This window comes from Mytilus edulis, chromosome 9 (assembly GCF_963676685.1).
Source record: "Mytilus edulis chromosome 9, xbMytEdul2.2, whole genome shotgun sequence".
Taxonomy (NCBI): domain Eukaryota; kingdom Metazoa; phylum Mollusca; class Bivalvia; order Mytilida; family Mytilidae; genus Mytilus; species Mytilus edulis.
The window spans coordinates 38,741,819-38,760,877 of NC_092352.1; the positions used below are offsets into that span (position 1 = coordinate 38,741,819).

At 31.7% G+C, this 19,059-nt stretch overlaps 1 protein-coding gene across 1 annotated transcript; it reads left to right on the top strand.

Moving 5' to 3' along the window:
* The first annotated feature begins 175 nt into the window (after positions 1-175).
* On the top strand, positions 176-18,465 carry LOC139488285 (uncharacterized). The gene is made up of 5 exons (XM_071273784.1): positions 176-302; positions 1,377-1,466; positions 2,357-2,545; positions 11,660-11,767; positions 13,975-18,465. The coding sequence occupies exons 2-5, from the start codon at positions 1,389-1,391 to the stop codon at positions 14,143-14,145; spliced, it is 546 nt and encodes a 181-aa protein (XP_071129885.1). The 5' UTR covers positions 176-302; positions 1,377-1,388; the 3' UTR covers positions 14,146-18,465.
* The last annotated feature ends 594 nt before the right edge of the window (positions 18,466-19,059 follow it).

Below are 19,059 nucleotides of genomic sequence, written 5' to 3' on the forward strand. Positions count from 1 at the left end.
ATAATATAAAAAAAATAATAATGTTCGTTCTGTAACCTACTAATAAGTTGGAAGTTAAACACGTAATCAAGTGATGTTTTACGGCCTGAAACGAGATACCGTGACGCTTATTCGAAGTTTGTTTTTGTATTTTTTGTTATCTATAAATAACACAACTTTCTACTACGTAAAAAGAAGTCGGGGACAATATTATTATCCCACAGCATTCAAACGTAAATTTCTATATTAACAGCATAGTTATTTTAAAGAAACATCGTTGGATATCAAATTGGAGATTTTATGTTTTTAAGACAAAGGACAAGGTACGATAAGCATCAGAGAAAGGCCCATGTAAGGTTGTTTTTAAGCATATAGTGAACAAAATCAAAGGGAATTTTCATTTGTGACTTCGAGTTCTTCTTAGACAATCAATATTATTTTCAAATATTTATTTGCAAATATTTATTTGCAAATATGTATACTGATAAAGCAGTTAATATGTGATAATTTTCATTCTTAATAAAAACCGTTGCTAGGCAACCTTCCTTTCACCGGAATACAATAAAATCATTATTTTTTCAATGTCTACACTTCGACCATCATTTATATAAATATAAACTTATTTGGAGAGGGTGCCAAAAATAGCCCTTATCATACCTTGTCCATTATAAACGCTTTTCATAGATTTTAGGTGTTTTTTATGTATACTTTATTTATCTATTTAGAAAGATTTCAACCGGTAATGCTTAAGATGTTTAAAGAAAAAAATGCATTATTTTCTCGATTTATAGTTTAACATTTCTGACATTTTTAACTATTGTGTCTGTTTGTTTTGTTCACGCATCGGTGACAATATAAAGGAATGTGATACGACTGTCATACAAGTGAGAGATTTAGCTAGCTATAAAACCAGGTTCAGTCCACCATTTTCTACATTTGAAAATGCCTGTACCAAGTCAGGAATATGACAATTCTTGTCCATTCGTTTTTGATGCGTTTTGTTATTTGATTTTGCCATGTGATTATGGACTTTCCGAATTGATTTTCCTTTGAATTCAGTATTTTTGTGATTTTACTTTTTACTAAAATGGCTTAAAGTCTTTTTAATAACTTCTACACTCGACTTCTTCGCCTCATCCGTAAAACGTCCATAAACGCAAAACATATATGCGAACTTATGATTAATAATTTATTACAACTATCAAGAACACCATACGATTGCATCAACCAAAAGGGTCGAATTTTTAGGTGTTGTTAGAATAAAAATATATATTTTGGCTTTGATTTTGTTGTATTCCGTTTCTTCATTTTCGATTTAAAAATAGTTCTAACCGATCTGACCGATTATTTATAAACTAGTGGCAACTAATTATTTAGTGAAACCTTGTTTGTTTCAGATAGAAGTAATTATGCCAGCAATCAAAATGAATTATGGTGTCCATTTGATATGTATATCATGTTTGCTTATTACTATTAATCTTGTTAATGTAAGTATATTGTCAACATACTTTGCCTTTTGTAAGAATCGTGGTTACCAAAAATGCTTTATTGTTTAAACTTTCAGCAATAAAAAAAGTATTTAAAAGAATATTATATATGTAATATTTTTAAGTCCCCGAGAGATTGAAAAGATTTGTACAATATTTGAAGTAGTAAAAAGTCAATATGAAGAAATGATGACTGAGTTGGTTTGTTTATCGTTTAGACAAAAACAAAGTTAACAAAATAAATATTATCAAACGCTTTCACGTTTTCTTGAGGTTTTCCATAAATATTGTCGTCTATACTTTCGATCTAGAAATTTTGACTTTAAGATTCTGTATTCAATCGTTCGAAAGCAGAAATCAAGATGAATCAAACAATAAATGTTTGGGGCAACACATCACAACTGTTTATCTGTTTACAATTTAAGAAAAGTTTAGTTAAAGTCTTATTTGTCTTTTTTGTATCTCCATTAAATATTTTATCAAACGTGTAAGAAGAATGTTCGTATCTATGGTGATGACTATACCAGTTTCATGTTTTTCTGGGGTTTTTATTATTTGTTGGGGTTGGGTTTTTTTCAGGGGGGGGGGGGTAAAATTCAAACCATGATAACCTATAATCGTTTATTACTTCGGTTGAGAATTTGCCATGATAAAAAAATTGTTTTATATATATAATAAACGATCTTTTGTTAGATAATTGTTCGGAATGTTTCGATGGAATATCAACTATAACTCATAAAATAAATATACTTTCAATGAAGTTTTCGATTAATTATTTAGATAATCACCATTTATATCAAATATACTTTTAATGCAACAGTACGTCATACAATTGTCATTCTTTTGGACACATGGTTATTGCTAAATTTCGTTTGTCTGATTTCATGCAGGGTTTTCCTAAAGACGATAAGTGTGGTAATACACCTGAATGCTGGGGAGACTGTTATAGAAGTTGCTCCTTCTTACTGACGTGGAAGACTTCGAGTGACGGTTTAGGTGTAGATTTTACAATTAAAGCCGAATTATCGTCAACTGACGATCAATGGGTGGGCTTCGGAATATCACAATCACCAACAATGGTAATGTATCAAGCTATTATCACAGGTACGCCAGACGCGTTTTTCGTCTACATAAGACTTATTAGTGACGCTCGGATAAAAAAAGTTAGAAAGCCAAACAAGTACAAAGTTGAATGGCATTAATGACCTAAAATTCCAAAACAATTGTGTCAAATACGGGTAAGGTTATTAATTCCTGGGATAAGAAAAACTTTAGTATTTCAAATAACTCATATATGCATACTTTTGCAAACAGTAGATTTATAAAAGTGACCCTTTAATTGATATTCATGTCAACATTGAAGTGCTGACTACTTGGCTTGTGATACCCTCCGGTACGAAGCATCCACCAGCTGTGGCATCGACCCAGTGGTGTATAATACTTGTCAGTTGATGACATGTTGTTTAGTCAAAGCAAGTTGAGTTTCGTAGTCCGCTATATACTAGTATCGTTCTTTTACCTTTTAGCTCAACGAAGCTGTTTTTTTTGTGTATTGACAATATGCATGCTTTAATCATATCTACAGGGCCAGTATGCATAAAACATCTTAATTCGCCCTCGCCCTGGTTTAAAATTACCCCTCATTTGAGGAGGAGTTAATGTGGGACGAACCCAGGTTAACTACCTCACTTCTTAATATGAACACAAAGTGAAGTTAATGTGAGGTTGTTGCTATACGAGTTATTGATAAGAATCTACTTTTGATTTACATAAGTTATTATTAGCGTCCATTATAGATTTCCTCATACTTACGTAAGAAATTTAGGGTTCTATTTACTTTAGACAATAAATGTGGGAGATACTTTGTTACTCCCGGTTAAGACAATGTCTTTTGTAGTTTCTAAATATAGCAAACATTCAAGTGATTCCATAAATCAATTGTTTTCTTTCAAATAAAAGAATTGGCTACACTTACGGTGTCATCAAAAGGTTATTTATTTTAATTTTAAATATGTATAAAATTGAGAATGGAAATGTATCAAAGAGACAACAACCCCACCATAGAACAGACAACAGCAGAAGGTCACCAATAGGTCTTCAATGCAGCGAGAAACTCCCGAAACAAAACAACCAAAACATTAAGCATCAGTTCTGTTATATGTATCTTCTAAAGTATAAGACAAGTTGTACACACATACAAAGGGCAAAATTTTGAAAACGACCTTGACTTTTGACCGTGACAACATTTTCGTGTTGGTTTGCCAAGGACCTCCAATCAAGATACCCTAGATCTCTATCACTTATTGTCATTTGTTACATTCACAAACCACTTATGTCAATATTTCATATACTAAGCCAATGCAACAGATTTTACTGTATTCATAGTTTGTTTTTATTTTATGTTGTTACATCTATGTCCCAGGTTTGCTGATAAAACTTCATTACAAATACTATTCACTAATCATTGGTGGTTCCCTTTAAAATAACCTATATAAAATATATGGAATAGAGACTTTCAAATAACGGTTAATGCAACTCCACACCAATTGCCAATCACTTAAGTGTTTCATCCGTAACTGATGTAATCCCAAACAGTTACATGTGTTACATGCAAAATATTCACAATCAACAGGCCATGACTGAGGATGTTTGAGCAAGATAAGTCGGATGTTCCATTACTATTATAACTGCATACTAAATAAAATTAACCTACCACTATCGAACCTTTATGAACTGACCTAATCACAAACTAGTTCATGTTAACTAAGCAAAATTTTCAAAGTAAATAGAAAATGACTAGGTGGTTAAGGCCAAAACATCTCAATGGAAATCAGATGTGTCAATACTAATACAAATGAGTTCCAAATATCACTCACCTACCACTAGTGGTTCTCTATGTAACTGACCTAACCACAAACTGTTAAATTAATACATTGTTGACGTCACAGCCTCCACCTGAAACAGCACACCTATGTCGAAGATTATAATAAGTGGTATAATTGCCAATGAGACAATTTCCTCCAAAAGATACAGAAGTTAAGTACAGTTCACACTACGGCCTTTATTAATGGCCAAAACCCATAAAGCATAGCTAGGTATAAATGACAAAGGAATGACAGAAACGAGAGAACTAACCAAGGATATGCAAACGGTTTTGTTTGCCAGTCATGGTAAAACCTGAGGCACAAATTGTCCAAAAACAAACAAATTGGGATTTAGACACAAATTATGCTGATATTATATGTTATTCGGGTCTTAGACGGGGTATATGATGTGACATTCCCAGCTTAGAATTTATATTCCCTGAACCGAATGCTGAAACCTGAATTATATATGTTACCGATTATCCTTGCCTAAATGTTCTTTCCAGTACCAAGTATTTGTTGAACATTTACCATGTAGTAAATATACTATCTGCATATGTGAAGGATTTTGTAATTTAGAACAAAACGTTCAAACGAAAGGCAAATATGTCACTAGTCACGATATTCCCAGGTTTATGAGATTTCTTGTCTAAAATTAGCCTTTAGCATATTTGTTTAAGTGCATACTGAAGTCTTTTTGAATATCAACATAATGAGACTATTCGATGTCGACTTTTGATTATCAAAGGTACATTTTTGTAGAGTACAAAAATATTGTATTTCGTTTCGGCTTAGTAATCTCCTACAGTGTATTTGAATGCACATTTCAAATGAACAAAATTTAATACTATGCAAACAGTTCTGATATCTCTTTCAGAAAATGTAATGTATTGACGTTAGTATAAAATTTGTCAAAGAAAGCTTTTAGAATCATATTTTCTTTTGCCTGATACATGTAACTTATATTGATGATGCATCTGCATTACACAACAAGCGAAGCGTAATTCAATTGATAAGTAGTTGTTATCATAAATATTTATGATACGGTACATGATTATATATTATGATAGATTTTAGATTATACTTATGAAAATCTATAAAGCAGAGAATTTTGATTTTTTTTTTGGCAATTTTGGTTTTTTGTTGCACTTAAGTGTTTCTGTCGTTTCCTTGTTTTCCTCTTATAGTTGATGTGTTTATATCAGTTTTAGTTTGTAACCCCGATTTGTTTTCTCCCAATCGATTTGTGACTTTAAAACAGCGTAATACTACTGTTGCCTTTATTTGTATACTTTACCTGCAAACGATAATATGAGAATTATTCTTTACAACTTTATAGACTTTATAGTTCAGTTCCAGCAAAAAATAAGTAAAGTGTTAATCCCTTTTTCACAAATACTTAGAAGTGACAATTGAGCATCATCTAATAGAACCTCGATGAAATTAAAGGAACCATATAAAAACAGTCATTAAATTGTAAATGATTGATTTTTTTTTCAATTGATATATCATTACAACACTTTGAATCTTTTGAATAATAAGGTTTTTCTACCTCAGGAATTGAATACCTTAGATGTATTTGGCAAAACTTTTAGATTATTTTTGTTCTCAATGCTCTTCATCAACTTCCTACTTTATTTGGCCGTTCGGCTTTTTTTTTTTCGAGCGTCACTGATATGTCTTTTGTAGACGAAACGCACGTCTGGTGAAATTATATAAAATTTCAATCCTGGTATCTATGATGAGTTAATTATTTTTACTGGGCTTCAAATAATAAAGTCATGAATAGGCGGATTTTTGTTTTCAATTTCTTTTCTTTTGTGTTTCTTTCAGTTTTGAGGGAGTTTGGCTGCTACGTATATAAATGATAAATGCATAAACTTTTTTAAAATGTCAATCTTAATGAAATTGTCATGGTATCGCCATCCTTTTTTAATTGCAACTCGAAAGTTAATTACCTATATATTATATATCTACGATGACATCCTATCTATTAAACGACTTCTTTGGTCTTCATGATAAAAACGGTGTCTTTCTTTTCTGTTTAATTATTTATGGAGCATTTTTTCAAATCTTCAAGGGAGAGGGAAGACATTTGGGTTTCCTAAAAAAATCTGATACCAAATTCCAGGAAAACAAATATTCAGAATCCCACTCCTAATAGTGTAAACTTTTGAAAAAATGAAATAAAAACTAAATAAAAATGTTATTTTCTGACTCCGACACAAAACAATGACTCGCTTTAACATTAAACGAATGGAACTAATCACAGTTGAAACTTTTAGAAGATAAAGTATGATGGCTATTTAGACATCTATCAACTAGAAGTTTGTAACTATAGGTTATCGCCAAACTTTCAACAGGCAATTAGAACTTATACCACATATCAATTTATAATTAAACGCCAAACAATGACAAAACAATTCAAACAGAAAAAACTAACGGTCTGAAGTATGTACAAAACAATAAACGAAAACAAATGTTATATACTTCAACAAACGAAAACCATCGAATTACAAAACTAAAAAAATTACCAAAATATTCTGTTGTAAAATGAAACTCCATTCAGGGAGAACTATAATAGTTATCGAATACTGACTGTCTCCCGTTATACATTCACTTAACGACTACGTAAACGTGTAAGGTATTTCAGTTTCCATACGAATGAAATTGTCTTTAAGACTACCTTGAAATTTATTTACAGTGCAACGTGTATTTTATCGTGTGTTATAATATTGTGTAAGTTTAAAAGCGCCAATCCAAATATCATAGACATTTGCTTGAGATAGGAAAAGATATGTTGAATTCGTATGTATCTTGTTGGAAAGCAACTTTTTGTTTTCTTGGATTTGAAAAAACCCAAGTTTGTTAAATAAATAAAGTGTTCCCTTTTTGTGGAGAGTACACTACACTACACTACACTACAATACAATACAAAATAAAATGTTATATGGAAATCATTTCTAATATTAGTATTGGAGATATTCTTCGGATTTATGAAGTCTGTAATATTCAAAATTCTGTTATGCTTAAAATTCCAATTTTGAGTTTGATCAGTATGACCAGAAGTCACTTCCTATGGGAATCCCTGGTCATGGACTATTCGTATTAAATTAGTGAAAATACAAAAATCTATGAATTTCCGATGTTCATCCTGAAACACAACTCGCTGCATTGAAGACCTTTTGGTGACCTTCTGCTGTTGTCTTCTCTATGGTCGGGTTGTTGTCTCTTTGACACATTCCCCATTTCCATTCTCAATTTTAGTACACAAAAATAGAATGAAGTTGCTATAGGAGATATAACATTGCACATGAATTCAAACCAATATGCCTTTCTCCATTTTTATCAAAAGCGGACTTAGACAATCATAAGACTCGCAAATCAATTTAACTATCCCTTTCGGTTATAAATGTAAGTCGATATATGTGACCAGCCACGACATATCCAGGCTTATGGAGGTAGAAAGTCATTGTGAGAAAAACGTCATTAACTATATGTGACTAACCATAAAAATATAGTATATATACCAATACACATAATTAACAGCGCCTGGTGATGTTTCATAGCCTGACCGGTTTCGGTCCAAAAAGGACCTTCATCAGAGGCAGAAGGCAGAATCTGATGAAGGTCCTTTTTGGACCGAAACCGGTCAGGCTATGAAACATCACCAGGCGCTGTTAATTATGTGTATTGGTATATATACTATATTTTTATGCTTTCACATTTCTCTCACTGATACACATAGTTAATATGGCTTCTACTAACGAAAGCTCCATTTGGAGTTAATGTGTTTAGAGACTTCTTATGTCAGTACACCTTTCCTATATTGCCTATATGTGACTAACCACTTCAAGGCTTAGGAGGGTACATTGTCTAAAAATTTGCTTTTTGTATATTTATCTAGAAGACGTAGTCATGTTTATATAGTGACATTTTTGTTGTAAAAGCAACGAGTCATTTCGAATACCGGTATGGAAATGAGACTGTTCTATGACGACTTTTATTTATTGAAGGCACTAATTTATAAAACACAAAATTGTATTTATTGGCTCTTGGAGATGTTCAATAGTGTATTTGAATAAAATATCAAAGACTTAAATTTACTACAATACAAACAATTCAGATCTCTATTTCATAACATGTAATTTAAACTTGTTGAAATGAAGTTAGCTTAAAATTTGTCAATATAAACTTTAAAAATTCCTTTTTTTTTAATTTAGATTTATTATGCATGTCTCTAAACATAGTATGCGACGCGTAACAGTTTATGAGGTGTTCTCATATATGCATTTAATTCGTTGAATTTATTATGGATATATTTCAGACTTCATTTATGAAAAAAATCTTTAGAGCAGTCTCAGCATTTTTGTTTTGTTTGTAGCTCTATTCTAGAACATGTAATTTAAACTTGTTGAAATATGTTTAAAATTTGTCAAAATAAGCTTTTAAAATTCCTTTTTTTTTTAGATTTATTATGCATGTCTCTTTACATAGTATGCAACACGTAACAGTTTATAAGTAGGTGTTCTCTTAAATGCATTTAATACGTTGCATTTATTATTATGGATATATTTGAGACTTCATTTATGAAAGGAAATCTATAGAGCAGTAATTTTTTTTTTGTATCAATTTAAAATGTAGATTCAAATATTTTTCACTTCAAACGATAAAGTATAACATCTTCAAAACTTATATATGATGTATAGTTCGGCGTCCGCAAAAAAGAAGCCAAGGAAGGTGTTCATCTCTTCTTTGCAATACGTATTTCATTGAATCTCGATTTTTATCATGTTTATAATTTTTCTAACAATGACGTTCTACCTCCATAAAACTGCAAATGTCATGGCGGGTCACATATGTGGTGAGTTATAATTATAAATAAAGGCTACAGTAGTTTACCGCTGTCCAATAGCCGTAACTCGATTTAACTAAAACAATGACTATAGGTAGAGGAAACAAAACGGAATAGCAGAAACACTGAACTGCTACAAATGTGATGTGCAGTCAAATGTCGAGACGAAACGAAACGATATGAAACAATATTAGACATTTATCATAAAAATCGAACAATGTCGTAAGATATGTTAAAATTGAAAATTGAAAATATAATCAATAAAGGTAACAGTAGTATACCGCTGTTCGAAATTCATAAATCGATAGAGAAAAAACAAATCCGAGTTACAAACTAAAACTGAGGGGGAACGCATCAAATATAAGAGAATTACGACACAACAGAAACACAACATTAAAATGTAACACACGCAGAAATTAACTATAATATAACAAACATTTAATTGCTTTCATATAGTTTTTTCAATTGGATTATAGATACCAGAGCAGACGCATGTATCGTCTTCAAAACCCTCGTCAGTGACGCTAGGATGAAAATAATATACATTATTTTGAATTATTTCAATGTAACACTTTAATTTCATTTTTTATGAAAAGAGCTGTGTGTTTAAATTAAGATAAGGATACGTGGTATGACTGCCAAAGAGTACATTATTACATTTGCAATTTGTTTTCAAATCGGCTATTATAAATTATTTAATGCCAATAAAATATGTCTGTACTTGCTGAATTGATGTGTTAAATGACAAAAAGTTTGAGTCAATTCTCCCATATCTTGTCGATACATCACAATATTATTTCAACATATCTATCATAATAACTCGATCGGGTATTTTCTTTTAAAATGTACATGATAAATATGATATAAGCCCATTTTAGACCAACTTCTCCCATAAGTCTTGAAATGTCGTTGCTTGTCACAATCATATTATAATGAAGTTTTGGATTTCTATGGGCTTAATCTATGTATGTAGTCCTGTAATATTATGTTGTCATTTCAATGTTATATTTAACTTTGCCATTAAAGTGCGAGGTTTGGCATACCATAAAACCAGGTTCAACCCACCACTTTTATTCCCCTTTAAAAGTGTCCTGTACCAAGTCAGGAAGATGGCCATTGTTATAATATTGTTCGTTTCTGTGTGTGTTGCATTTTAACGTTGAGTCGTTTGTGTTTTCTCTTATTTTTGAGATAAGACGTGGCACGGTACTTGTCTATCCCAAATTCACGTATTTGGTTTTGATGTTATATTTGTTATTCTCGTGGTGTTTTCTCTGTTGCTTGGTCCGTTTCTGTGTGTGTTGCGTTTCGGTGTTGTGTCGTTGTTCTCCTGTTATATTTAATGCGTTTCCCTCGGTTTTAGTTTGTTACCCCGATTTTGTTTTTTGTCCACGGATTTATGAGTTTTGAACAGCGGTATACTACTGTTGCCTTTATTTATACTGGTAAATTATTAAGTCAGGGATTTCGTTATCATAAATTACTGAAAACCTTTACTTAATTCTTCCATAGATATCAAGATTCGGTTCGCAAGTTTGGCTTTACCTATAGGAACTTATTGCAAATGGAATAGCACATCCTGAAATTGACGTGATGTTGTGAACTTAGCTTTAAAATTTAGATACGATCCGGGTCAACCTATCAATCCTTTCAATAAACGTATTCTAAAAGGTTAATAATTCAACACTGTTATTATTTCTTAGAATAATGTTTTTAATGGAATTAATATTGATTTTGTTATCAGTAAATTAAAACCATACTAAATATTACACACATGTACTTTCATAGTTTTTCAATCTATCGATACCTGTGGGGTTTTTTTTGGCATTGCACAACGTCATGTTATTTCTCTGACTGTTGGTGACGCCTTTACACTAAATCCATTGGATGTTGGATGTGCACTTATTGATATTTTAGTCTTGGATACACTATTTATGTTGCTAGCTGGTGTGGCTTAGTGGCTTAAATGTGGGCATAAGTCAAATAATTGTTATTGTAATCAAAATAGTAATGCATTTCAACCAAATGTGTTATTTTATTCCTCTGTATATAAGAATTTAATTGTTTCACTACAATGGTTACGATGGTCAAGATCAAAAAGCTTTTTACATACGGGCCAGTTGCATTATTACTTAATAGTTCTACTAGTGTGAAACTAACCAGGGAGGCCAGTTTCCCACTGGTAATTTTTCTCAGTTGTAGCAGTGATCACTAAAATACTCGTTATAAGATTTCACTCTTTCTAAGACATTATATATATATTGTTCCTTACGGGGGAAAAAGGAATAAGGTGTATCAATCATACACAACTCAACAGGTCTAAAAGTCACAAAAAGGTCAAAATAAAAAAGTCAAAAAAACTTGCACTTGATTTTATTATTGTGTTTGCATCCTTTTTCTAGCTGTTAAATTTTGGCAAGTAAGTTGTCCTCCAAATTGCTTATTATATACGATATTTTTGTCTTTGGTTGTAGCAAGATTCCAGTGTGACATCAATACTTATGACAAATAACAGTAACATGATGGTACCTGAGAATTCTTATAATTTTCCATCTGGAAACTCAAACTCTGTTGTATCTCAAGTAAGTTACTAAAATGTATTATTCATCATTAAGATTTCTGAAGTTTCCAAAATGAAAAGTTTAAGGTAATGAAGACATCACCTAAAACAACCATCAAAGTAATGACTAATGAAAATATTCTGATCTTGTTCAACGAAAATGTGATTTTAGAAGACAGTCATGAACATGTTTATGTTATCACATTAAGAAATTAGTAGATAAATAGTGATTGATTGATTAGTGATTTAACGCCACTTTCTGTAATATTTTGCTATTTCGTGGCAGTCATTTTGTATACACAAGCTTGGCCGAGTTCACTTGAAACTCTACAATCGACTTCAGAGTTAATAGATTATCACGTGAACGCACCAGAGTTGATATTCGGAACAACTCTATGGTAAGGCCCTGACTAAGCATAAAAAATAAAATATTCTCATTGTTTTGACGTCAATCAAGAGTTACTCGAGTTTAACCCTGGCTCGGTGAGGGTTGGAACCAGGGTACGCGGGGTTAACTCGAGTGGTTCAAGTAAAATCGTATTGTTGAAACCCGAGTAAGTAAAGTTAACTCGAGAGTTTCAAGTGAACTCGGCCCTTATCGCTATTTAGTCCAAACCGGGAAAAAACAGTCATTTATACAACTTCCTGTTTGGGTCAGGCAGCCGAAAATAGAGGTCATCAGTTGTGAGCTGAGGGAGGAAAAACTTTAGAAAGCGATCATAAAAAAACTTTGATAGAGTATGATCCACTTTTTGGAAATTGAAATTGAAGTAAAAAAATATTTTGTTTGAAGTATTTATGGTAGTTTAAACAGGTCTCATTAAAAAGTATCATGCATGGTGAATTGTTTAAATAGGGTCCTATATAGCTTCAACTGGATGAAAAGTTGTGTAATTTTAGAACTTATCCGGAATGGAATAAATAGCGATTAGGTGTATTAGTGGCGGAAACTGGAGTGCCCGAAGAGGAACACTAATATTGACAATCCTAGTCTTTTAAGATTGGAGTCGAGTGCACCTGGGTTTTAATTTCAAAGTTAGTCTTGATAACCAAGATGTATGGGAATATACTTTGAAAGAAAAGCGGCTGGATATTCGAGACTATTTCAATGTCAAATAAAAATGTCTTAATTTCAGCCTTCCGAATTCGTCGTGAACATTCTATAACAGTAATAATATAATCCTATGTATTTTAGACTAGAAGTGGTAAAAAGGTACCGATTTTGATTTACTACATTATTATTTCTTCTACCTGAATCTGATTAAAATAATGCTCTTATTATAAATCGGCGTTCTATTTTCTTTTCTGATAATTAGTACAACTCTCCATTCTACACTTCGTTTTATTCTCTGTTCTAATATCCATAACATCAATCTAGAAAGTAAAAGAAAGCGTTGTTAGTGTGGACACATGCTCTATATTGTAATCAGATAGTTATTTCTTGTCAGCGCTATATTCAAACCAAATATTTGAAATCCGAACATTAAAATTAAAAAAAAACAATTGCCCAAAAATAACATTGCATTGGACCGAATTTCATTTCAACTACACATGCGATGTAAAACTTTATTTAACAGAACTTTGCGCTCGAAAACAAATGTTTGAAATCCATGATAACATTTCAAAATCACAATATAGAGAAAGAAATTGATTTTTGTTGGGGGTGCGTCTTGCGTCTAGAAATTTCGTCCACACATAAGATGTAGTCTAACAATGGCAAATAAGAGGGTACTTCTATAACCACAGAGTACGTTAATAAATATGATAGTAGAGGTTATCAAAGAAACATGGGAGCATAATTATATACGTCATTATGAAGACAATGCATTTTATTATACTTCGCGTTAAAATACAAGATTTTGATTGGCTAATATGATTCGACAATTTAATTATCCCATGGCTCAGCGGTAGACGATTTTTCGAATAATAACGTCTCGTGCAGATCAATCAAACTGCGATAATTCAAAGGACAATATATTGTTTTTACATCGATAAATTAAATATAATGCTCAAGTTCTTCGTTTTGGTCTCATGTCTGGGTTTTTTTCTAATACCTGTAACAGTAAAAGACAAAAATGATGGAACATTCAGTACAATAAATTAAATAACACATAGCTGAGAGGGTGATAGAGCAGATTGTTTAGTCTAAAATATATATAAAGTTAAACTGGTAGTTCTGATCACAGACAAAAATGTGTTCAACTAAGGCTTTGCTATGTCTTATTTCAGTCAGTTGACGGTTTAACAAATCCAGTGGCCACTTATAGCGATGGAATTCTGACGGCTTCGTTGACAAGAAGCAACACGAACTCTAACCCGAATGTTTTTGATCTTACTTATAACTACTATGTACTGTTTGCAAAAGGGACAATTTCAGGAGGTACTTTTCCATTTCCTTAGTTTATATTTCGTTTGTATATGATTTATTTTTTTACTTTGTAAAGACTGTACGGTAACTATAGCTTATATCTACGTAACGTGGTTTCTGCTGGATATTGGTCACATTGGCAATCATGTCACATCTCCTTTTGACATCGCGATGTTCGTGAGGGCATTCCGATATATTGTTGCCAAAGAGATTTTACTTTCGTTTTTGACTGGTAACCGATCGTATAAATACGCGCTAACGTGGACATTATCGAGTGCAAAATAACATAATTAATAATATGAAAATGTTTTCTTGTTAGAAATATATATATAAGTATAAAATCATTAATATCTATGCACATGTACAGAACAATTGTGTTAATACATGCGGAAGAATGTTGCATACTTTTTACTTGTATATTTTGTTAACAACGATTTTTTTATGAATAGCTTCAAATATTTTTTTCATAGTGTTAAGAGATTGTCTGTTTAACTTTACGCCAGCGACAAATAAAATTCATTTTAGAGACTATAATACAAGTATGTAAATACGAAAAGAGTATGAATATGGATGAATATAAACCCTGCTTTGTACTGAACTGACATGCTGATCCGGATTTTTTTATGTAACAGATATGTCACCTTAGCCGGACACATACATCTGACTCCGAGCCGAACAACTGAACCGTTGTGTTGTTTTAAACGAGGAATTCGGTTCGGAATTGAGATATCTACTTTTGCTTTTGCTACAGTGTTGATATAGTTATTCGTGCTTCAACGCAACATTTTTATTTATGGCAATAGTGGTTTAATATTTGTACATTGTCGTCTAAGTGCATTTCAAACGTTTTACTTTTAACATTTTTATCTTTCGATTCTACACAAGATCTTTATGCACTGGTATACATATTTATTTGTTTTTTTTCCCCAAATTCCAGGGGAAAAAGCCAGCATTATTTTACAGACAAAACCGATGTATTGGTAGACTTTCAGTCGACAAAGGATCTCCATGGGGGTGTGGCGGTGATAAAACCTTTCACATCCATATTGATCATGTTATGCGTCTCTCAAATTGTACTGTTTTCCATGTAAATACTATCAACAAATAGTCAAAGAAAACGTCTGATTATTAGAGTATATAATTTTGGCTTTTCAATATAACACACATATACAATCACAAGACACATATACAATTCCAAGAGTTCGATCTGCTCTAGCTCAGGGAATCGTATTGTTTGATGGTTGATGCAGTCTGGTATATAGAAAAACCGTGCATGTTCGCCCCTCTGTTAGGAAAATAACAAGCTTTTTAAAAGACTGTTATGAATGATTGTGTGTTAATTACAGAACATTAATTGAACAAAATAATGACGGGTATGTGTTCTAAATCAATTATTAATTTGGCGGGAAACGATTCTCACCAGAAATTTCGTACATTTACCATTGATACCATTTTCTTTCAAAAACTATGAAAAAATTACAATGATTTCATAAGATTTTCAAAAATGGCTTTTTTGAAACAACACGCAATAAAATCATGGAAACAAAATTATGGGTAAGCGGGCAAAATTTTTATTTGTACTATGATACATAAAACAAGAGGATTCCGAATAGCTGACTTAAAAGTTTAAAAAAACATCTTTAAGGTGCAAGACCACCAAATCAAAATCCCTATCTATTTGACAAAATTTTATAATTTTTACACCTTTCTCAATATTTTACCTTAAGTTTAACTTCGTAGAAGCCAGGTATACTTTTATAAATTGTGACTTGAATGGAAAATTGTCTCATTGGCACTCATCCATTATATATATATATATATATATATATCCTGAATCATACATGTATCACCGTTTAACATGTCAATTTTTTAGAAATTTTGAAAGTTTTATAACGAAGAACTAACGTTCTAAAGTCAAGTACTACTAAATATAACCCCCATATACTATAGAGCGCATTTATTCTCAATTTTTAATGTAAACTCATGGACAAGTTAATTTTAGCTCAAAATGGTCTAAATATATTTCTCTTGATTTATAATTTCACTTTCAAATATATGCGTATGTATGAAAAATTCATGAGTACGGAAAGTTATAAACCAGGAGTGATATTTAGATACGGTAGATATACTTGTTTCATTTAGCAGGAATTAATGGGCGGCATCATCTTGGATAGCTTACTTAGTTTATTTTGGGATATTATATGCTTTTAACAATTTGTTAACATTTTGTCTTAGATATAGATTTATGTAATTCGTTGAGACTTAACATTCAAGAAATGAGATAAATTTATTGATAGATTTACAAATGAAAGAATCTGTGTAGTGACATCATTTTTGTAGATGACGTTTATAGAAAATATTGCAACATTATCATTATTATTGACACTTTTTATGTGTTGGTCCTATAAATGACCCTGGTCCTATATATAACCATGATGGCATTTAGTGGACGTCATAATAATTTGTTTGTTATTCGAAAAAAAAACATCGGAATTTAAATATGTTTTCAACGATCGGAACATAACTTTTTTGTGTTAAACGCTATAGATGTGAAAATCAACAACAAATCTTGATATGTCAATGTCACCAGCATATTTCTAATTTGAATTTAACTATAAAAAAAAAGAAACATCATTTTACTTAAATATATTTACATGACAGTTTAAATTCGACGCCCATTAATTTTCAAAATTAGAGATGCCGATTTGCACATGTGATATTTTTAATCTCATTCTAAAAAAAATTATGCTATCGCAAGAATGTAACAAAGTCTGTAGCATTAGGCCCGAGAACACAGTTATTTCGTAGTGCATTTTTTTTAGACAAAAAAATCAAATTTAAAAAATCGCACCTGCTCTATCTCAAAAAGATTTTTACAGTGTAGTGTACTACTATTGGGACAAATAACTTCAAAATTATAGACACTTCTACAAGCTCTAACTCAAAATATTGACAATTCTGTGTTAAGGGTGTCTAAAATTCAGTTTGACAGCTTCAGACGTACTAATATTTTACCTTTTTTAACTGGACCAAATCACTACTTAACATAATGATTCAACAATTTTTTTAAACATGTTATTTCATCCCCTTACTTAATATTTCATGCATTAAATATCAAGAAATACATTGGGAAAGTGTAACACAACGAAAACCAAAGGACGATAACTGTGTCCTTGGACCAGTACAATCGATTGGTGTAAGTACGATAATGATTATACATCAGTGTCAAACTTGTATACAAGTTCCCTTTTTATAAAGAACATGAAACTAGAGGTGGCCTGAATCAGATGAAGATACTAACAAATTCAAAAGATCTTTTAGAGGACATACAATCTAAGACTCTCTCATCTTGTAATGGTATTAAAACGTTTGACTTTTCAACACTTTACACACAAGTATTATCCATTCCAAACTAAAAGGCAAATTGAAAGAGTTGGTATTACTTTGTTTCATAAAAAAAAGAATGGCGAACGTAGGTGACAAGTATCTTGTCTTGGGGAGGGATAAATCCTACTTGGTAAAGAATCAAACAAAAAATTCTCTGAAACTGACATTATCAAGATACTAGATTTCTTGATGTACTACATATTTGTTACGTTTGGAGGACGTGTTTTTCAACAGACTGTCGGCATTCCAATGGGAACAAATTGTGACCCTTTTTTGCCGACTTGTTTCTTTATTGTTATGAGGCTGACTATCATATACAGGAACTTCTAAGGAAGAAAAATAAAAAGTTAGCAATATCCTTTAACTTTACTTTCTGCTATATAAATGATTTTCTCTCACTAGATAATTCAAAATTTGGTGACTATGTTGAACACATCTATTCAATCGAACTACAGATAAAGAATACAACAGATTCATTTAAGTCTGCCTCATATCTTGACTTACATCTAGAAATTGACAATGATGGTCCGTTGAAAACAAAACTTTACGACAAAAGAGATGATTTCAGTTTCCAAATTGTGAACTTTCCATTTCTATGTAGCTTCATTCCAGCAGCGCCTGCATACGGAGTATATATCTCCCAATTGATACGATATTCCCGGGCTTGTATTTCCTATCATGATTTCCTCGATAGAGGGTTGCTGCTCACAAGGGAGCTATTAAACCAAGAGTTCCAAATGGTGAAGTTGAAATCATCAATTCGTAAATTTTATGGACGCCATCACGAGTTGGTTGACTGTTATGGAACAACCGTTTCACAGATGATATCGGATATGTTCCTTATGTCGTAACTACAGCCAACTTCTCTTTTCACCACGAATGTGACCTACCAAATTAGACTATTTACCGGGTTTGTAATAACATGAGCAACACGACGGGTGCCACATGTGGAGCAGGATCTGCTTATCCTTCCGGAGCACCTGAGATCACCCCAGTGTTGGACCAGACACAAGTTGGTTCCTTTTTCCTTTTTCCTTTTTCGATATTCAAATTTTGAAAAATATTACAAGTCCAAACTGAATTTTTTTTTCCTAAAAAATGTTTTTTTCCCTCAAAATTTTTTTTCCTCAAATTTTTTTTTTCCTCAAAATTTTTTTTTTCCTCAAAATTTTGTTTCCTCAAAAAAATTTTGTCCTCAAATTTTTTTTCCTCAATTTTTTTTTCTCAAATTTTTTTTTTCCCTCAAAATGTTTTTCCTCAAAAAGTTTTTCTTCAAATTTTTTTTTCGTTTCCTTATTCGTTTTTTTTTCCTTTTTCGATTATCAGTCTTATTCGATCTCCATTTCCTTATTCGATTTTCATTTCCTTATTCGGTTTCTTTTTCCTTTTCCAATATTCATTTCCTTATTCGGTTTCTATTTCCTTATTCAGTTTCTATTTCCTTATTGGATTTTCATTTCCTTATTCGATTTCCATTTCCTTATTCGATTTTCATTTCCTTATTCGGTTTCTTTTTCCTTTTTCAATATTCATTTCCTTTTTCGGTTTCTATTTCCTTA